This window comes from Harpegnathos saltator, unplaced genomic scaffold, assembly GCF_003227715.2.
Source record: "Harpegnathos saltator strain DR-91 unplaced genomic scaffold, Hsal_v8.6 scaffold204, whole genome shotgun sequence".
NCBI lineage: Eukaryota > Metazoa > Arthropoda > Insecta > Hymenoptera > Formicidae > Harpegnathos > Harpegnathos saltator.
Window position 1 is genome coordinate 45584 of NW_020229989.1, and position 23531 is coordinate 69114.

The 23531-nt window shown below is 48.5% G+C and overlaps 1 protein-coding gene across 2 annotated transcripts in view; it reads right to left on the bottom strand.

Moving 5' to 3' along the window:
- The window catches only part of LOC105185534 (uncharacterized), a 54168-nt gene that overhangs the window by 26143 nt on the left and 4494 nt on the right, over positions 1-23531 (bottom strand). The window contains exons 2-3 of one of the 2 annotated variants that reach the window (XM_025298095.1): positions 12846-13088; positions 6607-7500 (exon numbers count right to left, since the gene is read on the bottom strand). In XM_025298095.1, coding sequence (XP_025153880.1) covers positions 6607-7500; positions 12846-13088 — 1137 coding nt within the window. Of the gene's footprint in view, positions 1-1079; positions 1161-6606; positions 7501-12845; positions 13089-23531 lie in introns of both variants that reach the window. The other variant, XM_025298096.1, reaches the window with a different exon arrangement.

The following is a 23531-nucleotide window of genomic DNA, read 5'->3' on the forward strand; positions in this document are numbered from 1 at the left end:
AAGCGATCTTTTCCCTACACGTTCCGGATCCGCGTATGCTCCCTCGATTATGCCCGCTCTATCGTCGTCATTCTCTTCCTAGTCGGGGTTATCGTGCACGTGCGCATGTCACGTGTACGCTGATACACGCGACGCATAAATTATCCTTCGCACAGTTGTCGGTCGATAACCCGACGCCGGGACGCAATATCGTTGCAAAACGAACGTCTTCCGTATTCGCGCCTCCCGTTCACACACACACACAACACACATACACACACACACACACACGCGCGCGCGCGCGCGCACACACGCGCACATACACGCACGCACACGCGCACGCACACGCACTCTCTCTCTCTCTCTCTCTCTCTCTTTCTCTCTCTCTCTCTCTCTCCCCCTCTCCCTTGCTTTCTCTCTTTAAGACGAACGTTTGGCCCTCTATCCCAGCCGAACTCGAAATATTTCCGAGAGAGGATTTCCGAGATATTTCCGCGCGAATTTTCCTCTCCTAGTAAATAATCGCTGCGCATTCCCACGCCGTTGTATAGTGAGAACGGGGACGCTTGTGATTCCCTCATTTGAGCTACCGATGAAAATAACTGGATAATTTGAGGCCTGAAGGTTGCTGAAGGTGCACGTCGTATAGAGTCTGTAAAATTTGCTCTCTGAATCTCTTCGAGTGAAATTACACTCGACAAGTGGCGGCCGAGTCGAAGTTTCTCACGCCGCGTGAATTCTTCTACCGCGAATCATCGCGAGTGAATGTCCTCAATTCCCCTTTATCTTTTTTTCATCCCTAATATCTCTCTCCCCCTTCTCTCTTTCTTACTCTCTCTCTCTCTCTCTCTCTCTCTCTCTCTCTCTCTCTCTCTCTCTCGCTCTCCTTCGTTCGTTCTCTCATTCTCTCTGTCTCCCCATCTCTTTCTCTCACCGCACTCTCATTCACTCCGCTCTTTCGCATCCTCTGTCACTTTCTCCTTCACACCCTTCCTCCCTCTCGCTCTCCCTCTCTCTCCCGTCTTCCTCTCTTTTTCTCTTTCCCTCTTTCCCCTTTCTTTCCGTTCTCATCGTTTTTGTTCTTGAAACGATACAGATACCCTCCGTTATGCTTGAACTGCAGAAGCCGGGACAGTCGGCCGCGACGAGCGAGGCTCCGGGGATTGCCGCCCGCTACGACTCTGCCAACACAACAACAACAAAGCCGCTTCACGAGTCTAATTCCTAGGCATCTAAGTTCACTAGAGACTAACTTAAGAGACAATGGAATCGCCGGCGCTCCTGCGCCGAAAATTCGCGCGCTCCACGCGCGCGCGAATATGCGGTCGCCCTCTCTCGATCGTCTCCCTCCCCTCCTTCCTTCTTTCCTTCCTGTCCTACCTTTCTTCCTAAAAGCTCGCGAAAGAGAGGCATATCAAGGAGCTGAAATCCGCGCCACCATCTCCCACTTTGCCACTTTGGAGAAGCTGTCTTCTCGCTCACGGGACGCTCTTTCGGGAGTAAGTGAATCCAGACAGTCGCGGGCGAACAAGCAAACGCAGCCTGTCGCGGCAACTATGTTGGCTCGCGACACGCGAGAAATTGTGTGTGTATGTGTGTGTGTGCGCGTCTCTCCCGTTCGATCACTCAAAATTGGATTGAGAGAGATCCGATTGAGCGCCGGCGCGCGACGATCTCGCCGATCAATCCGCTTTGCTGATTTCGTTTTAATGTGATCACACCGGTGCAATCCGGTCGAACCGTAGTGCGAGCGAGCGGATGTGCGCGCGATAATACGGTTAAACAGCGGCTCCGCAGCGGCGTTTGTACGCGTGTAGCGCGTTGCACATCCCACGCGGCGGCATGTTACGGAAGCTTGGTCGCTCGATCGGCCGACAATTAATTTGTATAAGTTAATCCGCGCTGCCGATTATCTCGACGATGTGAAATCGCACGTTTTGCACGTGCTGGAACGTGCCGCGCGCGTTTCGCCGCGACCGCACGGCGCGGCGCGTCGTGCGGCAAAAGGTGCACGAGGAGAGAGAGAGACCCGATGTCGGTCCTGCGACGAGAAAAACACCTTTGGTCTCGATCATTAAGGGGACTGGAGGGTCAGATTACTGAATAATCGTGCTTGTTTTGTGATAATGATTTTGTGACGAACTGAATAAATGTGCAAGAATGAAAATTTTACATATGTTTATATAACATATGAAGAATAGAAAAATTTTGTTTTTAAACAAATACTCATATAAATATACGTCCACTTAAATTTTAAACGCGTTTTTCTCGAAATTTTGTTGTTCAACTTTTTGCAGTGATTTCTCCGAAACCGAGCTTCGTATCGATTTGAAATTTTAAAGCAATAATATTTGTTCATCTGGCTCTCAGGTGAACCATGAACCATGAACAACTCCGTTAAAATATTTCATTTCGAGATATTAATTTTTTTATTGTAAAAGAACTAAAAAATTTGAATTTTTTCCCAACAATAACTGCCATTTTGTTAATTTTGTTCGATTTTTTGTTCTAGTGGTTCACCGGATAATGATAAGCCTCCTCAAGATTTTTAGCTAAAATTCGCTCTGATCGGACCACCGAGAGCCGAGATATTATTGTAATAACGATAACTTAAAAAAAAAAGGAGAGTATATTTCAGCTGTATATTTCAGCTATATATATCGTATATTTATACGAGTATTTGTTAATAAACAAAGTATTTCTACTCTTCATATGTTGTATAACTATACCTAAAATTTTCATTCTTGCACATTTATTCAGTTCGTCACAAAATATTATCAAAAACAAGCACGATTTTTCAGCAATCTGACCCTCCAGTCCACTTAACAACACGAAGTAACGCGTTACTCACAACGCCGTCACCGTTGCGAGTTACTTGTGACGTCGTCACTTTGCGTACGTGGGACGAGATGAAGAAGATGCCATCGGAACTTGGTGGAAAAGGTGACGGACGACGACACCACGATATAAGAAAGAACAGAAGGTTCACTCAACACAAAATAATGCGAACGGTCGTTTGTCGCGCATGACCGAACTGCACAACCAACAATATGGCGGCCAATAGCTGTCAAAATGAGTAAGTGTAAGCAACGATTAACCATATGACCGAATTTTTAATATAATATTACTGTTTTATTAAAATCAGTAAAATGAATGAAAGAGGTGGGTATAAATGTTGTATAATAAACTGCAAATTAACAAACTTAAATTTTGTTTTAATCAAAATGTGTCCCCTTCGAAACAATACAATATAAAAAAAAGGTGGACCTCAATATCATTTAGTTTTTGAGATTTTTTACCTGTTACATTTGAAATTTAGCATCTTGTATATATATATATATCTTTCTATGTTATAATTAGTATTATGCTATATATTATTAATTATAATATTATTAATATATTGTATTAATAATAGTTCATATTTTTATATTATTTTATAATGTATACCAGGTCTGTAAATATGAATTTGCCCATAGATAGCCCTAGCTGTCAATGTAGTTACTGTCAAACCGCGTCATTGGCGCCATTTCCATTTGTTGACATCTGACAAAGATTTTCAACTCACAACAATACAAGTTTCATACAACAGCATAGTTTGTAATAGTGTTGAACTGTTGTCGAATTTTGTGCCTGGAAGCTACGATTTGCGGACGGCATTGATTTTCTGTTACCATTTGAAGAAAACTGCTGCAGAATCGCATCGAATGCTTGTCGAAGCTTACGGTGAGCATGCTCTTGGTAAATCACAGACAGTGCTTTGAGTGGTTTAAAAAATTCAAACGTGGCGATTTTAACATGAGAAACGAAGAACGTGGAAGACCACCGAAAAAGTTTGAAGACAGCGAATCGCAAGCATTGTTGGATGAGGATGACGCTGAAACGCAACAACAACTCGCGGATCAATTAAATGTGACACGAGAAGCCGTCTCCATACGTTTGAAAGCCATGGAAAAGATGCAGAAGATGGGAAAATGGGTTCCACATGAACTGAATGAAAGACAGCAGGAAAACCGAAAAACCACTTGCGAAATGCTGCTCGCCAGGTACAAAAGAAAGTCATTTCTTCATCGAATTGTGACTGGCGATGAAAAGTGGATATATTTTGAGAATCCTAAGCGTAAAAGATCATGGGTAACTCCAGGCGAACCATCGACATCAACTGCAAGGCCAAATCGCTATGGACGGAAGACAATGCTCTGTGTTTGGTGGAATCAGAAGGGTGTGATCTATTATGAGCTGCTAAAACCTGGCGAAACCGTTCATATTGAACGCTACCGACAACAAATGATCGATTTGAATCAAGCTTTGCGTGAAAAACGACCAGAATATCAAAAAAGGCAACACAAAGTGATTTTGCTTCATGATAATGCACCATCACACACAGCAAAACTGGTGAAGGAAACTATTGAGGCGTTTAATTGGGAAATACTTTCGCATGCGACTTACTCACCAGACTTGGCTCCGTCCGATTACTACTTATTTGCATCGATGGGACACGCACTTGCTGAGCAGCGCTTCACTTCTTACGAAATTGTACGAAAATGCCTCGATGACTGGTTTGCCTCAAAAGAGCAACAGTTTTTTTGGCATGGCATCCACAAATTGTCAGACAGGTGGGAAAAAATGTATAGCTAGCGATGGGCAATACTTGGAATAAAATATTTTTTATCATTTTCATACAATAAACGTGTATTTTCTATACAAAAATTCCGGTTTCATATTTACATACCTGGTATTATAGATTTGACAGTAAATATTGAAAAACGGCAATAAATCTGCTTTAGCTACTATTCATTGTCATTCAAATTATAACCCGCGCACAACCAATAATATGGCGGTCTTGTAGCACCTGAGATCAAAAGCACCGCCATCGACTGAACCTTCTGTTCTTTCTTATACCGTGACGACGCGTTACTTTCGGCGCGACGAGCAACGGTAACGGTAACGAGTCGGGAGGTAAGTTTCCCAACTTTGGCCCGAGGACCATGCAGTATCCGCGCGAAATTCAGCGAGAACTCAAACGCTCGCGGCCGTCTGGAGATTCAGCCCCCCATTATCGATTTCCCGGATTCGCAGCTTCTTCGCGAGATTCGAGTCGCCGGAAGTTGTTAACGCCTGAGGAGAATGCTGTCCCGATTGCCGAGTGCCGAGTGTAACACGCTCGCGCGTTAACATTCTGTTAGATTGTTACACGCGAATTTGAATTCCCGAATGCGCGGAGTGCAGGGAGCTGCTGCGGTCCTTCCAGCAGGGGGGGGGAGCAGCCTCTTTCGCCGGACGTGGCGAACACCGTCGCCCGGCACGTTCCAGCAATAGCACGACGCGTTTCCGAAAATACATGAACCGCCGGCGACTGCCGGCCACCGGAAGCGGGCAGTGGACATAATTGCTGAAGTAACAATGTTATCTCGCGGGGGCGCTCATTATTTATCGTCGGCGTTCGACCGCGCGCGCGGATGTATCGATTTATCACGCTCGCGGAAATCAGAGCGCATATAATATGTGTCGTTTGTTATTCGCTCGCGGTTGTCCGAAACGGTAATTGCTTCGCTTCGCTTCAGACGCTTCAGAGTGAACCACCGTTTCGCACAGCTCTGCTGCGATTCTGCTGCCCGCCCTGTACAGGCCGACTCGCGAAGGGGTGCAAAAGGGCGCACTGGTCGCGCTTCGTTCGACCGTCGCCAGACGTCGGAGATGCGACGGGAGGGAAAAACGTCATCGAACGGGAAGACGCGACGAGCCCGCTCCGAAAATTCGCCTGCTGCGAGCTTTTACAGGCGCGCGGGGGTAGCTCGATGAATCACGATGAGACACACACACACACGGCCCGAGAGAGCGCGAATGTTGCGAGGTAAATAAGATTACGCGCTAGAGCTACCTGTTGATCCGCCCGTCATAGCCCGAAGGAGCCATCGGCTTTTAGGGCCGCCGTAACGTCCGTCGCGAATGCAGATTAACCCCGCGTCCTCATGCTGACGCACGACAGCAGGTCGTAGTACGTGACTTCGCGATCGATCAGAGTATCAGGGGGCTGCTCGACATCGGCATCGGCTCCGCGCCGATTGGGCGGGGGGGGCGCGCGCGAGCAGAGTTCAGCGGGCCAAGCTACATCCTGTCCGCAGGGACATTCTGCAGAGACCGAGCTGAGGAAGAGACGGCCGGATACCGAGGCAGTCGTTTGATTGCCCGGAGCGCAGCCTCGTGTCGTGGAGATGCTATTGTCGGGGGGAAGCTTGCGCTCCGCAAACGTTACCACGTGGAGAAACTTGAACGTGTGGGCCGGCCATATTGATCGGCCAGGTGCTTGACTTGCCTGTATTATCGTTGCAGCACGATTACACGGCTGCGTCGTATGGTAACAGTAGTACCTGAAGACCTACGTGTGAGCCCATCTACAACGGCGGCCTCGTCGCTCGACCTCGAAGGAGCCGCAGCCACCAGGAGCCCGCAAGCGACAACGTTGCGAGCCGACGTTCCATTCTCTCTTAAGCCTCGTCGTCGGAGACAATCGCGCGACGCGGTAGAGTAGAACAAAAAACGAAAGGAGCGGGGGGAGCGAAAGTGACGTGTGTTGTAAGAACGGTGTGTAAGAGTGTATCGCTCTTAGAGATGATATGTCTCACTCACTCGGCGTTGGTCTCCGGCGTGGGCAGATCGCCGATCGTCGTCAACGTCAGGGTGGACCAGTAGAGGGAGCCCAGGTACTTCCTGGTCAAGGTGGCGTACTCGCCGGGCCGGTACGGGTACACCCAGTCGCCCTGAAAGCCCTCGGTCTCGCTCAGCAGGTAGTAAAAGCAGCCGAACCAGTGCGCCAGTATGAGCAGTATGTGAATGAGGTTCAGCACGCGCCAGAGGTTCGGGTAGACGGTGCGCGACTCCACCATGTAGTAGTAATTGTACACGCGGTAGATCTTGAGGAAGCGCGGGAACCTCAGCATCGGATTGCTGCCGAGGTTCATCTGCAGCAGGTCGAGCGGCAGCAGCGCCAGCAGGTCGAGCACGAACGACTTGGACTTGAGGTAGTGGCCGGCGAGTTTCCGGCTGTTGTACACCATCAGGCCCTGCTCGAGGTAGCCGGTGCGAAACTGCACCGCCACGTCGAGGAAGAACACGAGGTCGGTGAAGCCGTCGCAGGCGAGCCAGGCCGCCGGCGCCAGCGCCTGCAGCTCCGGCAGGCTCTGCCGCACGATCAGCGTCCACAAGTTGTAGAGCACACAGGCCGACAGCAGCATCAGCCAGTAATAGTAGAAGTTCTCGTCCGGATTCACTACGGTCTTGGGCGGCTTCTGGGGCTTGCGGGGCCTCCTGCGCCGCCGGCCGCCGGCCTCCTTGTCGTCGGTCGCGTCGCCTTCGCCTTCGCCGGTGTCGAGGGTCTCCTGACTCTCCGGTATCTGCCTGGTGGAGAACCTCTTGAGAAACGAGTCCTCGCGCTTGAGCGGCGGCTTCTTCTGTATCGTGGAGATCGCCGAGGACAGCTGCACCGTCGTCCGCAGTTTCATCCACCGCTGATTGCTCTTCGTTCTGCGGGCAGAAAGAGAAATAGGTCGCCAGTCAAGGGCAAGGTAGAGGGCGAAGCTGCGCGATCAGCCAGCCTCGCGGGTTTCTCGCGCGAGCAAGCGCGAGCGCGCGTACGCATTCCAGGTGGCTCGAGTGGTCGCGCGATTATGTCGCGCTGCTAAACGTCGAGAAGGTAGAACCTTCCGTATAGAACGGTACAAAGTTTGACATTACTCCGGATATCGCTCGGACGTGAAGTTTAACCGCGATGCGGAATACGTGGTGTCGCGAAAGTAGCGCGCAGGGATTCAATCTTGAATAAATTCTACACGGGAGTACAGTGTGACTCATGCAAACTTTCGGAAAAGAAAAGAGAGAGAGAGAGAGAGAGAGAGAGAGAGAGAAAGGGGGCGGGAAAGAAATCAAGAGGTACGTTCAGAATATAAATTCAAGAGAACGTCTTGTGCAAACGACAAATTCCTCTTTACAAGGCGCGGCCCGCCTTGTAACAATGACGAGAGAGATCTAATAAAAAGTAAAACGCTGCCAAATTGCGCGAGTTAAGTCGGTTCGTTTAGATACGCGAATTTCGCTTCTAAAACAAACAAGTCAACTTGATTTCCTCACGTCGTCTTTTCAGTCGCAGCTTAGACGCGAGACGCATTCAAACGATGTGCGCTTGACGTTGAATACGTGGCAAGGCAAATTCAAGCTCGAGTTGCATTTTTGTCGCCGAGAGCGTGGGGGCGAGCCGAACGCGATGTATTCGCGATATTTTGCGCGCGATGGGACTCGTAATCGCACACACGACTCGTGCGTCTCGCGATGCGACGTCGAGAATAAAATTATTCTCTCTCATCGACCCGTAAAAGAGGGTGTATTTTTTTTTAAATATAAACGCGCGCGCGATGTACATTTTTTCTATATGCTCGGAAGCATATTCATTCACGTCGCACATTCTACTTCATTAGATTTAATCGTATGCATTGACCTATGAATTATTGGACAGCGCTTTATATGCGAAACGCTAAAGTTGAAATGTGATAAAGGGGATTTTCGAACGTGTGTAAACGCGGCACACAAAGTTGCGCCCGGCGATATTTTTCCCATCAACCGGGAGAGGGAGAAAGAGAAAGAGAGCGAGAGCGAGAGCGAGAGTGAGAAGAGAGAGAGAGAGAGAGAGAGAGAGAGAGAGAGAGAGAGAGAGAGAGAGAGAGGGAAATTTCATCTTGTGAAAAATCCTATTTTCCACTGGCCTTTCATCAGGGAAAAGATGGCTACGCTGGACGCGAGTGTGTCCCGCTCTATAAATAATCATTCTCCAACGTGACTTTTACGAGTATTAAATGATCCGCGTGGATATCCTCGCAGGAGCTAAAAGTACGTGCCTTAAAGACCGACTTATCCGGACGGAAATAATCTGTTCCAATGACGCGTGTACGGATTTATGAAGGTAGTAACGCGGATAAAGCGCTCGTCAGCCGGATGAAGAGTGGACGAACGGAGGGACGTTGACGTCGACTCGCGGCGAGAATTGATGAATCGAGCGCGTCTACGCGCTACCTACCCCCGGAGAAAAGGACGACACGCGTCCTTCTCATCGTATCGAGATGCGATCGCGTCTCAGTAATTATAATGCAGACTATGCACCTCTATTTCTTCGCCGGCGAAAATGTCACGGACATGAGATCGCGAGAACACTCGCCGCCGCGTCGCTCTCAAGCGCGACACTCCCGCGGCTGAGAATCTAAATATCCCGATGCGCATCGCGCACGGCAACGCATTTCAATACACTTTCACGCCGCAGCCACGCATGCATGCGTGCGCGTGCGTGCGTGCGTGAAAAATCGGCCCTGAAAAAGAGACACACAATCGGCAGCCCCAAGTCGCTTTGTAATCGGGTTTCCGCGCGACTGAGAGCACTGAGAGCACCGCGCGCGAGTTCCTTGCGAACCACGCATGCATGAGCTTTGTCGCGCGAGAGTCGCACAGCGGGATTCACTGTATTCACGCATCGCACAAGGCACCTTTTTCGTTCCGCAGTCCTCTCGCTCTATCATCTAGTTATCTTGCAAACACACACGAAGATATGTACGTATGTACGTATCAAAAGTAACGCCTACTATATATATGTATATCGTTCCATTCGCCAAGACCTAGTGAAACGAAAGAAGAAACACACTATTCTCTGCGTTTCGCTTTTCCTTTTTGTCTCTTCTTCTCAGGTATCAAGTCATCCTACATCTCTCTAAGATCTATATAAAGTAGGAAGAGATTCTTGCTTGAAGTAAGAAACGAGGCGAGAATCGGAGATTAGATCAGTTAGGTAGAGTATATCAGATGGATAGGAGGCAGACAGACAGACAGACAGACAGACAGACAGACAGACAGACAGACAGACAGACAGACAGACAGACAAACAGACAGACAGACAGACAGACAGACAAATAGAGAGGCAAACAGATAGAGACAGAAACATCGACAAGTCGTACACGTTCGAAACAGAAACCATAACGTAACTAGAGCTCGTCACTGTGTCACTACGCATTCTTTAATCGTTAACACATCCATGTGAAGTGTCGTAGAGATTGTAGGTGTCGCCGCGTGTGTGTAGGTCCGCCAGCCCCCGAGTGGAAATATAAGATCGATCTCTCCCTCCCTCGTCCTCGGACGCCTATTTTCCGCCTGTTTAAAAGAATTAATCGTGGCTCGGTTGGCTTGAACTAATGTTTACCGGGGATGGCCCGCCGCGAGAGCTAAACTGCCGGGGCGAGCTAAACGGCCCGCCGCACCGTGGGGCCAGATGACATTCATTGGTTCAAAATTCTCTAGAGACCTCAATTTCCAACCGATCATCGACACCAATGGATGAGGTTGATCCTGAATAAATTCCGAGGAGAATTTTGTCTTGCCAAAATAAAAAAAAAATTTTTTCTCGAATTACTAGCTCCAAAAGAGGAAAAATTATCGTTAAACGCGAGAAACTTATGAAATATTCATTATTCGACATTTATTTCTGTCTAATAGCATATTCAGTGGATTGAAACTATGAAACCAATCAACAGACACTTCGAGATTGATCGAACTTGAACCAGAAACCCATTAACCCAAAACTCATATGTCCAAAATACAAAAACATCAAATATAGACCCGTTAAGCACAAAACCGAGGGATTTTGAGTCTTAAGCCCATCAACCTAGGAATCTATCAATCCGAGAACTTTTTAGCTCATGGATGCATGAAGCCGTATATATTAAGAGCTTCAAATAGTCCAAGAACCCAATCTAGCTCGAGAATAATACTCGACATTGAGCATTCAGTTCGAGCCTCGAAACTTTTAAGACAAACCCTAAACCCACGAACCCTGAGCCGATAATTTTTTCGAAATTTCGGCTAGACAGATCTCTTTGGAATTTATTCAGGATCAACCATCATCCATCGGAGTCGATGATCGGTTGGAAATTCAGGTCTCTAGAGAATATTGGACCAAAAAATGTCATCTGGCCCCACTGTGCGCCGCTAAGCTGATAATCGATGCGTTCGTGAATTTAGGAACGTTCCAAGTGGAACCGCAGAGAACCGTCGAGAACAGATACGACTTCAATCCGCCTATCAGCCCCATCGTCTTGGGGTGCGCCGTGGCCGCTATTCACGGACGGATCTTGTATTTAAGACAGTCTTGAGCTGATCTTCACACACGTACAGCATCTGAAGACGGACTTGAGCTGATCCCGAATACAAGATCCGCTCGGCGCTGCAAATGCTTCGCTCGAAGCGAAGTGAAGCTCGACCGACCAAATCGCGGTCGCTTGACCAGCTTGGAAGCGTCTGCGGCGTTGAACGGGAATTCTATCCCGAGGGAAGATCACATCATGAGCAATACAACGGTAACGTAACAGAGCGGCTGGGTGATCGGTGTGACGGGCTGGGTAGTAGAGACAAGTAGAGAGTGGCGAGACAGGATAGAGTTGCAGTGACGAGAGCGAGTAGAGTAGCCAGGACAGGACGCGACGCGACGTTCACGAGGTAAAACGATCTCGCCGCACTCGAGACTTCCGTTTGATCCACCACCGCCGCAGTCCATATCGTAACGACGTCGTTGCGTCACGCGATGACCGACAGCTCTATTTGGGATCAGGGGTCAGGGGGTGAGGGGGCTGCAAGTACCGGCCGACGTAACACGACGAGTATTATTCTCTCGAGACTGGGGCAAGACGGCGCAGGTGGAGGAGTACGAGCGCGCTTGGCGAATGCAAATCCACGACCCGGCTGCGAACTTCACGGCTTCGGTACGGCTGGCCGCGACTGGCGGCAGACTGCCTTTGTCGCTCGTCCGTGCTGGAAGTCTCGTAAATTGTACACTCCCTCGTTTTACATCGTGGCGTCGCGTGGCGACGAGCCGGGTAGGAACAATACGATCGGATTCGCCTGGTGCGCGCGCGCGCACATCGAGAGACCTTTGAATAATTCACACGCTCGTTGCCTGAAATCCGCGAAACACTTTTGAAAGTCGCGCTGCGTGTCCCGGCGGCAGCAGTCTTAAAAATCCGGAATCCCCCCGGGAATATTCGATAAATTCGAAAATCTATCGCGAGCGCGGCCGCGCCGGATGAATAATTGACAAGATGCAAATGGACACAGAGCGAGATTCTTTCGACGCTTTCGCCGAGATTTCCGAGATTTCCCTCTTCTCCCTCGGCAGCTTCTTTCTTTCTTTCTTCGCCCCGGAGACTTCGTCCCGAAGTTAATAACCGAGAAAGCGAGGTTAATAATTTTCGAGGTCTCTCCCCTGGACTTTCCTCTCGAGCGGTGACTTTCGAAAGTACACAGCACGCGAGAGGCGATTAAAGCCGTACAACGGCCACTGTCGCCACGATCGAAAAGAGAAGAAAACGCAGCGGCAATTAACACACGCTGACTGCCACGTTGCTTTCCCGCGATTGCCTCGATGAACCCAAGTTCGAATCACCACATACGCGTGGAAATAAACGCAATTCGCCGAGCGCGTGTGCGCTCGTTAGCTCGTTTCGCCCGAGCTCTCGCTCGGGCTGTACATTTAAATCTTTACATCCAATCGAGTCCCCGTTTTATGTGTCAATCAGTGAGAATCAAAAATTATCACAGTCTCCGTTCCATCCGCAGTGGCCACCGTGGCAGTCAACGTATCGATGATTCCGCAAATGCGATCCCGATAGGGCATGTCGCGGCTCGTCAGAAAATTTCAACATCATCCCCGGCTCTAAAGTAAATCCGAGGAGGCCACAGGGGAGGAGGGGGTTCGGAATGGCGTACGTCCCGGGTGTGTATGTGTGTATGCGGATAAGGTGGTGCCAGAGGTTACCGTCCATATCGACTAATGGCGGGAATACCTCTTGATTTTGCGTAGAGAGGAATATAACGCCATGACCGCGCGTACGTTACTCCATTTTTGCGAGCCCCTCGTGCTACGGGGTCTCCGGGCTGCGGCGGGTATCTCTGTATCGAGGCCGTAGCTCTCCAGCGATTCCGAAGTGGTCGATGTAGCTGCGAGTGTTGGACCGGCGGTCGCCTTCGTTTCGAAGGATTGTTCTTGGCACGAAGAAGCGCGTCGTCGACGGTAGATCTCTGACGACCTGCGAAGAAGACAGAGAACCCACACGGGTTGCCTCTCTCTCTCTCTCTCTCTCTCTCTCTCTCTCTCTCTCTCTCTCTCTCTCTCTCTCTCCCTCTCTCTCTCTCTCTCTCCCTCTCTCTCTCCCCCTCCTGTTCCATTTACTCACACACATACACACGCGCGCGCGCGCGCGCACACACACACACACACACACGCGACGCGCGCACGCACGCACGCACACGCACACGCACACGCACACGCACACGCACACGCACACGCACACGCACACGCACACGCACACGCACACGCACACGCACACGCACACGCACACGCACACGCACACGCACACGCACACGCACACGCACACGCACACGCACACGCACACGCACACGCACACACGTACACACTCATACATACTCTCTCTCTCTCTCTCTCGCTTTCGTTATTCTCGTATGTCTCTCCCTGTCGACGACCCTGTTCACGAAGAAGCTGCACTCTTAGCTGTTCCCCGAACATAGCCGAGCATGCACACTCGTCCACAAATGCGTTATGTATGAGTGGTTTGGCGACGTTCGCTTCAGGCGAGATGGTTCCCTTCAATGTCTTCGACATGATATCTTTACACGGACCTGCACTGGTACTTTCTTTTTGCCTTCCCGTGCGTTCTTCCGTTGAGAACTATCAATCTTGAGAATATCGAGTCGCCATCGCTCGACAATTACGCTCGGTCGTCGCGAGCCGCTCAACAGCCGATTTATCCTGAACGCTTCAAGGCGCGAGTTGGTCCGCGCGCGTATCCGTCTCGCGTGTAGCGATAACTACTTCAGGGCGTGACGTGACTCGCGGTATTTTGTTAGTACACCTTCACGTCTGTCACGAGTTATGATTGATAACGTGACACGGAGTGCCGACGAATACGAATGCGGACACCCCGCAAAAAAAGCTTTACCTCGGATTCACTCGGGGAACGACCTTGCTCGAAAGCGACGTAATACGGTTATGCTCTGTAACGTATTTCATTGAGTACGTGAACAGGTTTCATCACTCATATCTCTCCTCTCTCGCTCTCCCACTCACTCTGCCTCACTCGTCCGCTCATTCTCTTCCTCATTCGCGCCCTCGCTCTCTCTCTCTCTCTCTCTCTCTCTCTCTCTCTCTCTCCCTCTCTCTCTCTCTCCCTCTCTCTCTCTCTCTCTCTCTCTCTCTCTCTCTCCGAGTCAATCCCGCGTCCTCTCGCACAAACGCAATCAAACAATCCTTCATCCTTTCCTCTCCGTGTCCGTCTGTCCATCTCCATATCACATCGTGAAAAACGAGCCATCTGCGAGCTGAAAACTCGCCAACCGGCCGGCCGGCCGGTCGACGCGACGTTAAATTCATTTCATCCCCGTTCTCGCGGAAAAAAGGTTTCGGTCGCGCGCTCGACGACCGAAGGTTGTCCGGCGCCACGGTGCGTATCGCGACCGATTAATCGCCGGCACATAAGGTTGATGAACGCCGCAGTTTCGCCGAGTGCACTCTGCGCTTACGGGATTGCGACGGGAGATTACCACGCACGATGCCACTCGTTCGGGGGATCGCCCGTCGCTCGACGAGGAGATGCGGGGGTACGAGGGGTCAGGAGGGGAGGTGTTTCACAGCCTGGGAACTGAAAGCTGCCTGCAGAATCCGGGAGAGCGGGAGTCTCTGGGCAGGACACGCTGAATAAATAAAGGGAGAGACTCGGTGATGATATGCTTAGCGTAGGGGTGTGCCGAAACTAGACGAGACTCTGCACATGCAGCGCGAGAAAGTCATCGCGCGATGGACAATGGCGAAGAAAAGCGAGAGACACGAGAGCGGCCGACGACGACGAAATGGCGGCGGACGCGCCCCGCCCGGGGCGGGTGCGCGAACGCGCGCGCGATGCCTCGACTTCGGAATTACCTACGTCGCGCGCGCTCGCTCTAATTATGCGCGACGAGAATTCAAATTTGACGCCGGGTATTATGACGGAAAATACACACGGCCGATGCAACACGGCGCGCTGCGCGCGCGATACCGAGCGAGACCCACTTTCCCCGGGCACGTTCCGCATACGTAGCGATCCAATCAGACGTCGTTGATTTCACCCTTCGGCTGCTATGCGCCGTACATTACAGCTGCTACCCGGTAAACGATTTTTTCGGACGAGACGCCACCGCGGTGGCTTCCTGCTGAACGACCCGTCAGGACGAGGCGCCTCTAAAGTGGCTCTCTCCTGAAACTCGCACGGAGACGATGAGCGGGTAGCTCATTTGTTACTGAGCAATGGGTTGTCTTTTTGGCTTTTTTGCCTTTTTGAGCCCTTGCGAATAAATATGATGAAGAAGGTAATCGAATTTGAAAGGAAAGCCAGTTCTCGACTAGAAATTTATCCCATGGTCCTGTTCAGGTTAAGCTCATTTGGATATCAGGTCCCAATAAGATAACACTATCAGGTTCTAATAAGTCATGTAACGCAGCGTGGATATCGGGATCTTAGTAAGGATTTATAGTCAGGTCCTTATTGAGTTACCTTATGGAATCCTTATTACGTTTTTTTTTTCAAATTATGGCTCCTGATTGCTCGCCATGGCTATATTGGATGATGACATTAGAAATAAGAAATGACACGCTGAAAATTCTTTCATGTCATTTCCAAATAAAAAGATATTTGCATGAAATGATATTTTAGATCGTTTGAGGAAACTTGTAAAATATTTCGGAAAAGAAACATAAAATGAATATCATAAGATCATAAAGTATCACAAAATGACAAGACATAAAGGAGTGTTAAAGAGAAAAGTTGAATGTCACGTTAATTTTACAACTATATTTATTGACTGCTAAAAGAAGGATAGTTTCCATAGCATTTTACAAATATATTCAAGTGATCTGAAGTGTTTTTTCAATGCAAACATTTTTATATTTGGAAATGATACTCAAAAATTGTTTCGTTAAAACTTGATAATGCAAATCATATTACGTACAATGAATAAGATCCCGACAAGAACCTGATTAACTGAACCATATTGTATCATGCACAGGTTGCAAGGTTGCAATGGTACATTAAGGTCCTAATGTGGACCCAATCATTATAACCTTATAAAGGTCTTCCTTACTCATTTCATCGTCAGGACATTATAAGAACTGACTTACTTAGGATTACCTTTCATTCACCCTATTAGGTCCTTATCAATATTAGGTGAACCTGATCAAAATTTCTAGTCGGGTTGCAGCCGCTTCAGATCGACCAACTGCGTCTAATTTGCATTAGATTTCGAATCGCGACGGAAGTCGAGACCTCGCGGCGAATCCTCGGCCGCTCCGCGCTCGCCGGCGTCCCTCGACGTTCTCTTTTCCGCTGTCGCGCAGCGCTGAACAGAAAATCTCGCAGGAGCAGGTCTCGCGACTGAAGTCAAACGGCGGGGTTGCAACCATTTTCCTAGACTGCCGGCGAGTATACAAGTATACTTACCGCGACCGCTGTGTGTTTCTTGCAGCGTCTACATTACGCTCGAACTTACTCGCTCCCTTCGCTTTTACCTTCCTGGCCCGCGGTATTGACCTATGAAGGGTCAAAAGGTACACTCGAATAATTCGCACGAGGCCAAGGGTGAGATTAAAACGTCGTGCACCCTTCGAGACTTCCTTCGAACGAACGTTCCAATGGCGGCGCTTTAACCCTGCGCGTTTACCCTCTCCGGGAGCAACCCTCCGGCGTCGGCGTCGGCGTCGGCGTCGGTGCGCCGTTACAGAGCCTTTCAAGAGGCCCGACCACAATTTACGTGCCAGCTCCCAAGCGCTGGAGGATAACTCCCGCCCGGTCACTCGCGTCGAGCCCGAGGGCTTTATACAACGCCAAGTTTCACGTCGGTGTAACTGATCAAATCGATGGGCCGTTCACGCGACGCGAGGGCAAAAATGCGACGCGAGCGCACTCGAGGGCGCAGAAGTCTGGCAGAATGAATAGCGTATGAGGCTCTCGTGATGCCTGGTCGACTAGGAATTCGCCGTAGGATCTTGCCGTGAGAGCCGCGCTTAGATGCTGCTAGCGTCTATAATTCCTCGTGAAAGCATAATAACAGCGTCGACGATGTATCGCGCGCGCCGAGACACGCCCGCGTGCACGTCTGATGTCACCTTCCCACCAAAGTCAATGAAACTTTAACCTGACTTTCAGACTCTGTCCGGATAGAATTTTAACTCGGGTTAGTGTTTAACCCTTTAACGCCTACTGGTAATTATATATTACCAGATATATTACCAGAAATGCATTTAAGAATCCGTAACTTAGTCAAGAAAGGAGATATTTTCGTTTTCTTTGCATCACTGTAAAGGTGAATTCTGCTTCTAAAGAATGGTATGTAGATTGTATGTAGATTCGGTTTAGTTTGCTTTTAGCTCAGTTTTAATGATAACATGTTTCGTCAAATTCCAAGTAGGCATAGTTGGCATTCTTACTGATATCTAGAAGTGCACTATAAATGAATAGATTGGTATCTGTTATAATTTTATACATTTGGAAACTTTCTCAGATGCAAAATCTGAAATTAAAAGAATACAGAAATTCAAAATGGCGAATCCAACATGGTGAACACGAAAATCAAGAAATCAACGTATTTTCGTGACGCCTGGTGACCTACAGTTTTTTGTGCGGCGAAAAATGAAGGGACGATTGACTATCTAAATGGTGATCTGTAAGATATTCTTCTGAAATAGTAAGCTTGACGCTCTGAATGATAAACTTCACTCACAAATATAGTAAAGTTTCAGCTCAAAAATGTCAAGCTGACTATCAGAGTTATGTCGTATAGATTACCCCAATTCCATTCCGGATAAATAAAGAGCAAGTTCTGAATATGAGTTTTATGTTTCGAGGAATCTTTCCAATCATTAGGTATGATATAAAATTGTTAAAACTAAAAAAGAAAATTTAACCGACCAGGCAGGTATTTTTCGCTTCTGGGAGTAGTTTCTGTTTGGAAAGGTAGTTTTTCGTAGATATAAAATTCTGACACATTTTTTGGTTATCACTACTTATAGTCTCAGTTCAATAAAACTCAAATTTTATTCTTAAAACACTTATAAAAAAGTCAGGCGTTAAAGGGTTAATCGATGTTGGCACAAACAGCCGTTAAACGTGCATGGAGTGTAAGCCGCCTTGCATCGTCCAAACTTAAACTGCCTGCCTCTCGTATTACATTAAAAAATCCTGCTCCTTTGTTCCAATTTCTTCTTATCTTGTATGCAGCGTTGCGCATAAAGATGTAAATGTAAATGTGTGAATATAATGTGTTTTTGTAGTGAAAACGGAGCGACGTCTTCCTTTCCCTCTGTCTCTCTCTCTCTCTCTCTCTCTCTCTCTCTCTCTCTCTCTCTCTCTCTCTCTCTCTCTCTCTTTCTCCCTCCCTCCTTCTCTCTCTCTCTCTCTCTCTCTCTCATCCCTCGAAGAGCGCGTACTTACGCGTGCCACGCTGTGGTGTCTCAAGTCAGTCGCGCACGGAGGAGCTGATTTTCAGCTTACATTCTCAGCCAATTGCTCCTTTGTGGGCCGACCAGCGTTCGCTGTATCTCGAGCGAGCACGCGAGTTTTCTTTGTCCGCTCGAATTAACGTCGGAGAAATGAGCGGAGCAAAGCCGCTTTCCGCTCTGGCGTGCCCATCGAATTTAACGCGCCCTTCGCATGCACCCTTGCGTTTGCTGCTTCGTGCGCCGAGGGGGAGGAGGCTTCGTTCGTTTCGCGTCACATCGCGAATCCGTGGGGGGAAAAAATTAATACGTAGTGGCGTAGCAACGTGGGAGCCATCCTAGAGAGAACGGAAACGCGGCTTGCCGCGACAACGAACGCCATCCCAAGCCCGACGAGGCTCAACGCGCCGGGAAACGAGGAATTTTCTACTCGTACCTACACGACGTACCTGCCGGATGCTCGTAAAGAACCCTTAGGTGAGGATGATTTCGTACATTCGCGCAACTTGAGACAACGGCGCTTATTTCCGCCTCACAATGGAACAGCCTTTCGCTTTTCTATTCGCGAGGTGTGTAAGGCGTGTGCGGTGAAGCAAGGTCGCTAATGTTTACCGCGTAGAAATTCGGTTCCGCGTTAACCCGCCGCCGGGAACTTGAGAGGCCAATGGAGAATCTTGAGCTTAACCACCACCTTGAGTTACACCGGCTGTTATCCTATCTTGATGGAGCTGCGAATGGTTATTTACTGTCGTGTTTACTCCATGCTGAGTTTCTCGAAAAGAGAGAGAGAGAGAGACGTTTCAAAATTATGGAATATTTTATTGTCCCGATGCTCTTGGATGCCCGATGGATTGGATGTATTTAATCTTCAAATTCAATCCCGATGAGCAGTGTAATTAATTACGCAGCTTACGTAACTGTAAATAAAATATGTGAAATCAGCAGATTTTGAATAATTACGTGAAAAAGAGTCGACAGATTTAAAATAGAAAGTCTTTGATGCCATTAGTAATAATGTGGATAATACAATAATCATATTATTGCATTAATAACAATTACTTCGGAATTAATTAATAATCAATTACTTCGACATTCTATCTGCGTTTAATTTTTATTTTTAATATCAACCAGCAATCTATTGATTACACACATCATTTAACTGCAGATGGAATAATGGAATTATGAGCACATAAAGTAACAAATTTTACTTCTTCATAATCTCTCTCTATTTACTTCTTTCTCATTAACAAGATTAAAGCACATGTGTATGTGGAAAAGATATCTTTTAGCCATCAATTTATCCGCATGTTAATCTCTATAAAATAGTTTAACATCTGCCTGTCTCTCTCACGTATTTTCTGCTCTGTAGCCAATTAAATTATATAATTAATACACTGCTGGCTGAAAATCAAAATAAAGATTAAACGCAGATTAGATCGAAATAATTGGATATTAATCGAACTCTTTCAACATGGAGAAAACAGCAGCAAGTGACCATTTGTAGCAGCAAGGTAGGTCAACAGCTTGCAGAGCTAGAAAGTCTTCATTGACTTTTCGAGTTCGACGAAAAATTCGCGGGGTCAATGCAGAACCGAATTTCCGAGCCGGTGAGTTAATGCGAGGTCGACAAAGTTTCTTCGTTAGAAGATCGACGCAGTAACGACGTTATCGTAACACATCGGAGTACATTGCACAGTTTTACCCGGCGTACTTGCAAAACTCGCGAATTCGTCAACGTGGAGAATCTTTAATGACAACGTTCGCCACGGGCGCTTTCGAAAATTCCGCTTTTACGAGAACGATTCGGCGAGAGAACGAATCTCTCGCGAGCGTTTGCACAGCAAGCAGCTTGCGACAGACAAAAAAAAATAAAAAAAGAAAAATAATCGATGTCAGAGGTTAAACGGCGAGGAGCGCTCGTAACGGCGGGATTCCTCCCCGTTCTCGCGGATGTTCTGTAAGCCGGGGCACGTATCCTCCGCGATGAACTTTTCGCGATTACGGTATATAAAATCGCCGGCAACGGTGCGGGCGATCACGTAATCTAACGAGTACTTGAGTTTTGATTAAAAATCACCGTTTCCATGCTGACCACGTTCACGAACGCTAACTGCGCCGACGTTCGCGGCAAGATAGTTACGTGCTTTACTTTAGACGCACGAGCGCTCTTGACTTACGGTTTCAATGCTTCAATTAAGAAGTAAATAACTCCCCTCGGCTAGGTAGCTGGGTAGGATAGCAGGGTAGATCGGTCGGGGCTGCTCGCGGGCGGAAATGGAACGCGGGGCGGGGCGACGCAAATATTGTGGCACGCTCGGCGACACACACACACACACACACACACATGAGCGCACGCATACACATCCGAATTTCCATAAATTCAATATTCCGTTATCGAGGATCGTCGCGATTTTGTTTATAAAGTACGCATGTTGCCGCATCACGATTACGTATTATTCCGCTTTACGTCGCGCGTTTCGCAATGCCTCTCGTCCTTATTACGATCCGCGTTATACGAATCGCGCTTGTCGCGCGGTTAAACTCGCTCGTGTGTTAGCACGCGCGGCTGCGCCTCCAGTGTGAAAAATCCAGCGTGAAATATCGCCGACGACGACGGAGCGGAAAACGGATGCTCGGAGTTCCATTATTCTGCGCATTATTTTAAATATCTTATTGCCACGTGGCGATATCGGCGAGATCCGCCGATTCGTGCAGTTGCAGATTTCTCGCTTTTGTTTGCCTGCGGAGAGTTCTCCTCGTGTCCCCGGCGTTTTCTCACCGAGCGCGAGGTGCAATTGCCTCGAGGAGGAGAGCAATAATCCGCGCTCGAGAGACGACGCATCGGTCGTTATTAGAGCCGCACTAACAACATTGGGCAAACTTGGCCGATACATCAATATGCGAAAAACGTTATCGTGTTATGTAGTTACCGCGGTGCACCGTGCGTGATGACGACGCGCCGCGCCTGTAAAGTCCAGCCAAGTGTGACGCGGCCAGACGACCCCTCACGACTTCACTTTGTCCTTTGACTTGTGGCCGGTTCTCGCGCGGATTTTATCAGACATTAAGGCGAACCAAAAACGCGTTCCGATTGCCGAAAGCGGAACCTCCGCTTCTTATGACTGTACTTGAAGAATCGAGAAAAAACAGGGATAATAAAATAAAATAAAATAAACGGAAATAAATGTCAGGATTTCAGAAAAGACAGAAGTTTAGAATTTAATTCTTTTCTCCGACCGATATTTTTCTTCGTGCAGAACGTTGTCGATTCAAGCTATTCACACACACACTCACACACACATCTGCCTATGCGAGAATTTAGAAATACAGAGACACCGGCGTTGTGAAAGCGGTACCTCGACTTTAAGAACGGCAGGACACCGCGACGCTGTCCAATTTTATGCTGGACGCATCTCCTATCTGAATGAACCTTACATTATCCTTGAATTACTTATTCGCGGGTTTATCAAACGCGATATGTCACTTCATGACGCCCGGCGCTCGTCATAATTGATGAGGCGAAATTGAAAAGCTCCGCCGTAAATTCCATTTTATTCAGGATCACAGGTGGCAGAATTACGCGCTATACATCTTCGCGCTTACACGGAAGATTTCAGACCGGGTTATCATTTCTCTCATTATACCGCTCTCCCCCTCCTCTCCCTTCGCTATCGCTCCTTCTCTTTTTCACACGGCGCGCGAGACGAACGGTGCTGCTCCCTCGCCGAGATAAGAGGATCGCGATCGCGCCTCGGATCGCCGAATGGTCGTGTGAAAAAAAAAAGAAAAAGGGAAAAAAGAGGAGAAGCACCGACTCGATCGGGCGAGTGTACAAGACGGAGATTAACCCTCTGGTCTCGAGCCTTTCGGAGTTTGCCGAGCGAACTTTAATGCGGGCTGAGGCAATCGGAGAGCTTAAGCATTTCGCAAGAAGCCCCGCGAATCGAGAGGCTTTAGGCTCGCGCTGAGTCTCTTAAGCTCTTCCTGGCGGACCAGACTTTTCACTCCGCTTCGGCGCAAACACGTGCCGAGCGGCCGGTTCGCACACACATCTCCTGGAAGAAGATTCGTCGAAACAACTCCGAGCCGAGTGGAACGGGCTCAATTTCGGGCTCGCGTACTAACGGCGGGCTAACAGATTATTTTAGCGGAATAATCTTCATATTCTTTGGCCCGCTGTGTATCTGGGCGAAGGGAGGCTCAGAATCGAGCTCAACGCTACCGGCCGTACTCATTCGTCGAATTTCCGCTCGATTTACTTTCACTTGCTTGACTTCCCGTCAGCGGAAGAAATTGCAATTTGATCAAATTGTTGTCGATTGGAAAAAATATCCGTGTGTCATACGCACGACCGTGCTTCGTTTTCAGTTGGAAATTAACACCGACGCTCTAGAGTTAAATTAAGTTTCAAGGATTGCGTGGGAAAGTGGAGTCAAGAATATAATTCCCAGCGACGTTGGGAAGGAGAAACTTTCGAGACACGTGGGCGCTCGTTTTCGGTCGGTGCTGCATCGGTGATTTATTAATTTCACCGTTATCTCGTCTCTTTTTCTCTTTTTCCCTCCTTCCCACCTTCTGCTCTCTCTCCCTCTCTCTCTCTCTCTCTCTCTCTCTCTCTCTCTCTCTCTCTCTCTCTCTCTTCAAGATTGTATCTTTCACGGCACGTGAACGGTTCGATTGCGGTGTCGCCCCCGCAAGTTCGCAAAGGAGTCGTCGGAAAAAAACAATTATATTATACGTGATAAACACTCGGCTAATGCGAAGTGCGCGATAAATACTCTGCACATCAGGAAATAGCAGGCATTTGTTTGTCGTGCGCGGTCTCGAGGAGGGCAGCGGAGTGTTGAAACGTCATGCGAGACAGCCGAGGTGGGAGGTCCTCATTCACGAAATTCATCATCGGCCCTGATTAAAGTCCCATTGTGCATGATCCTCGCGAATACAACGCGTCGCATCGGCCACGCATTTTCGACGCGCGCTGACGTGCGCC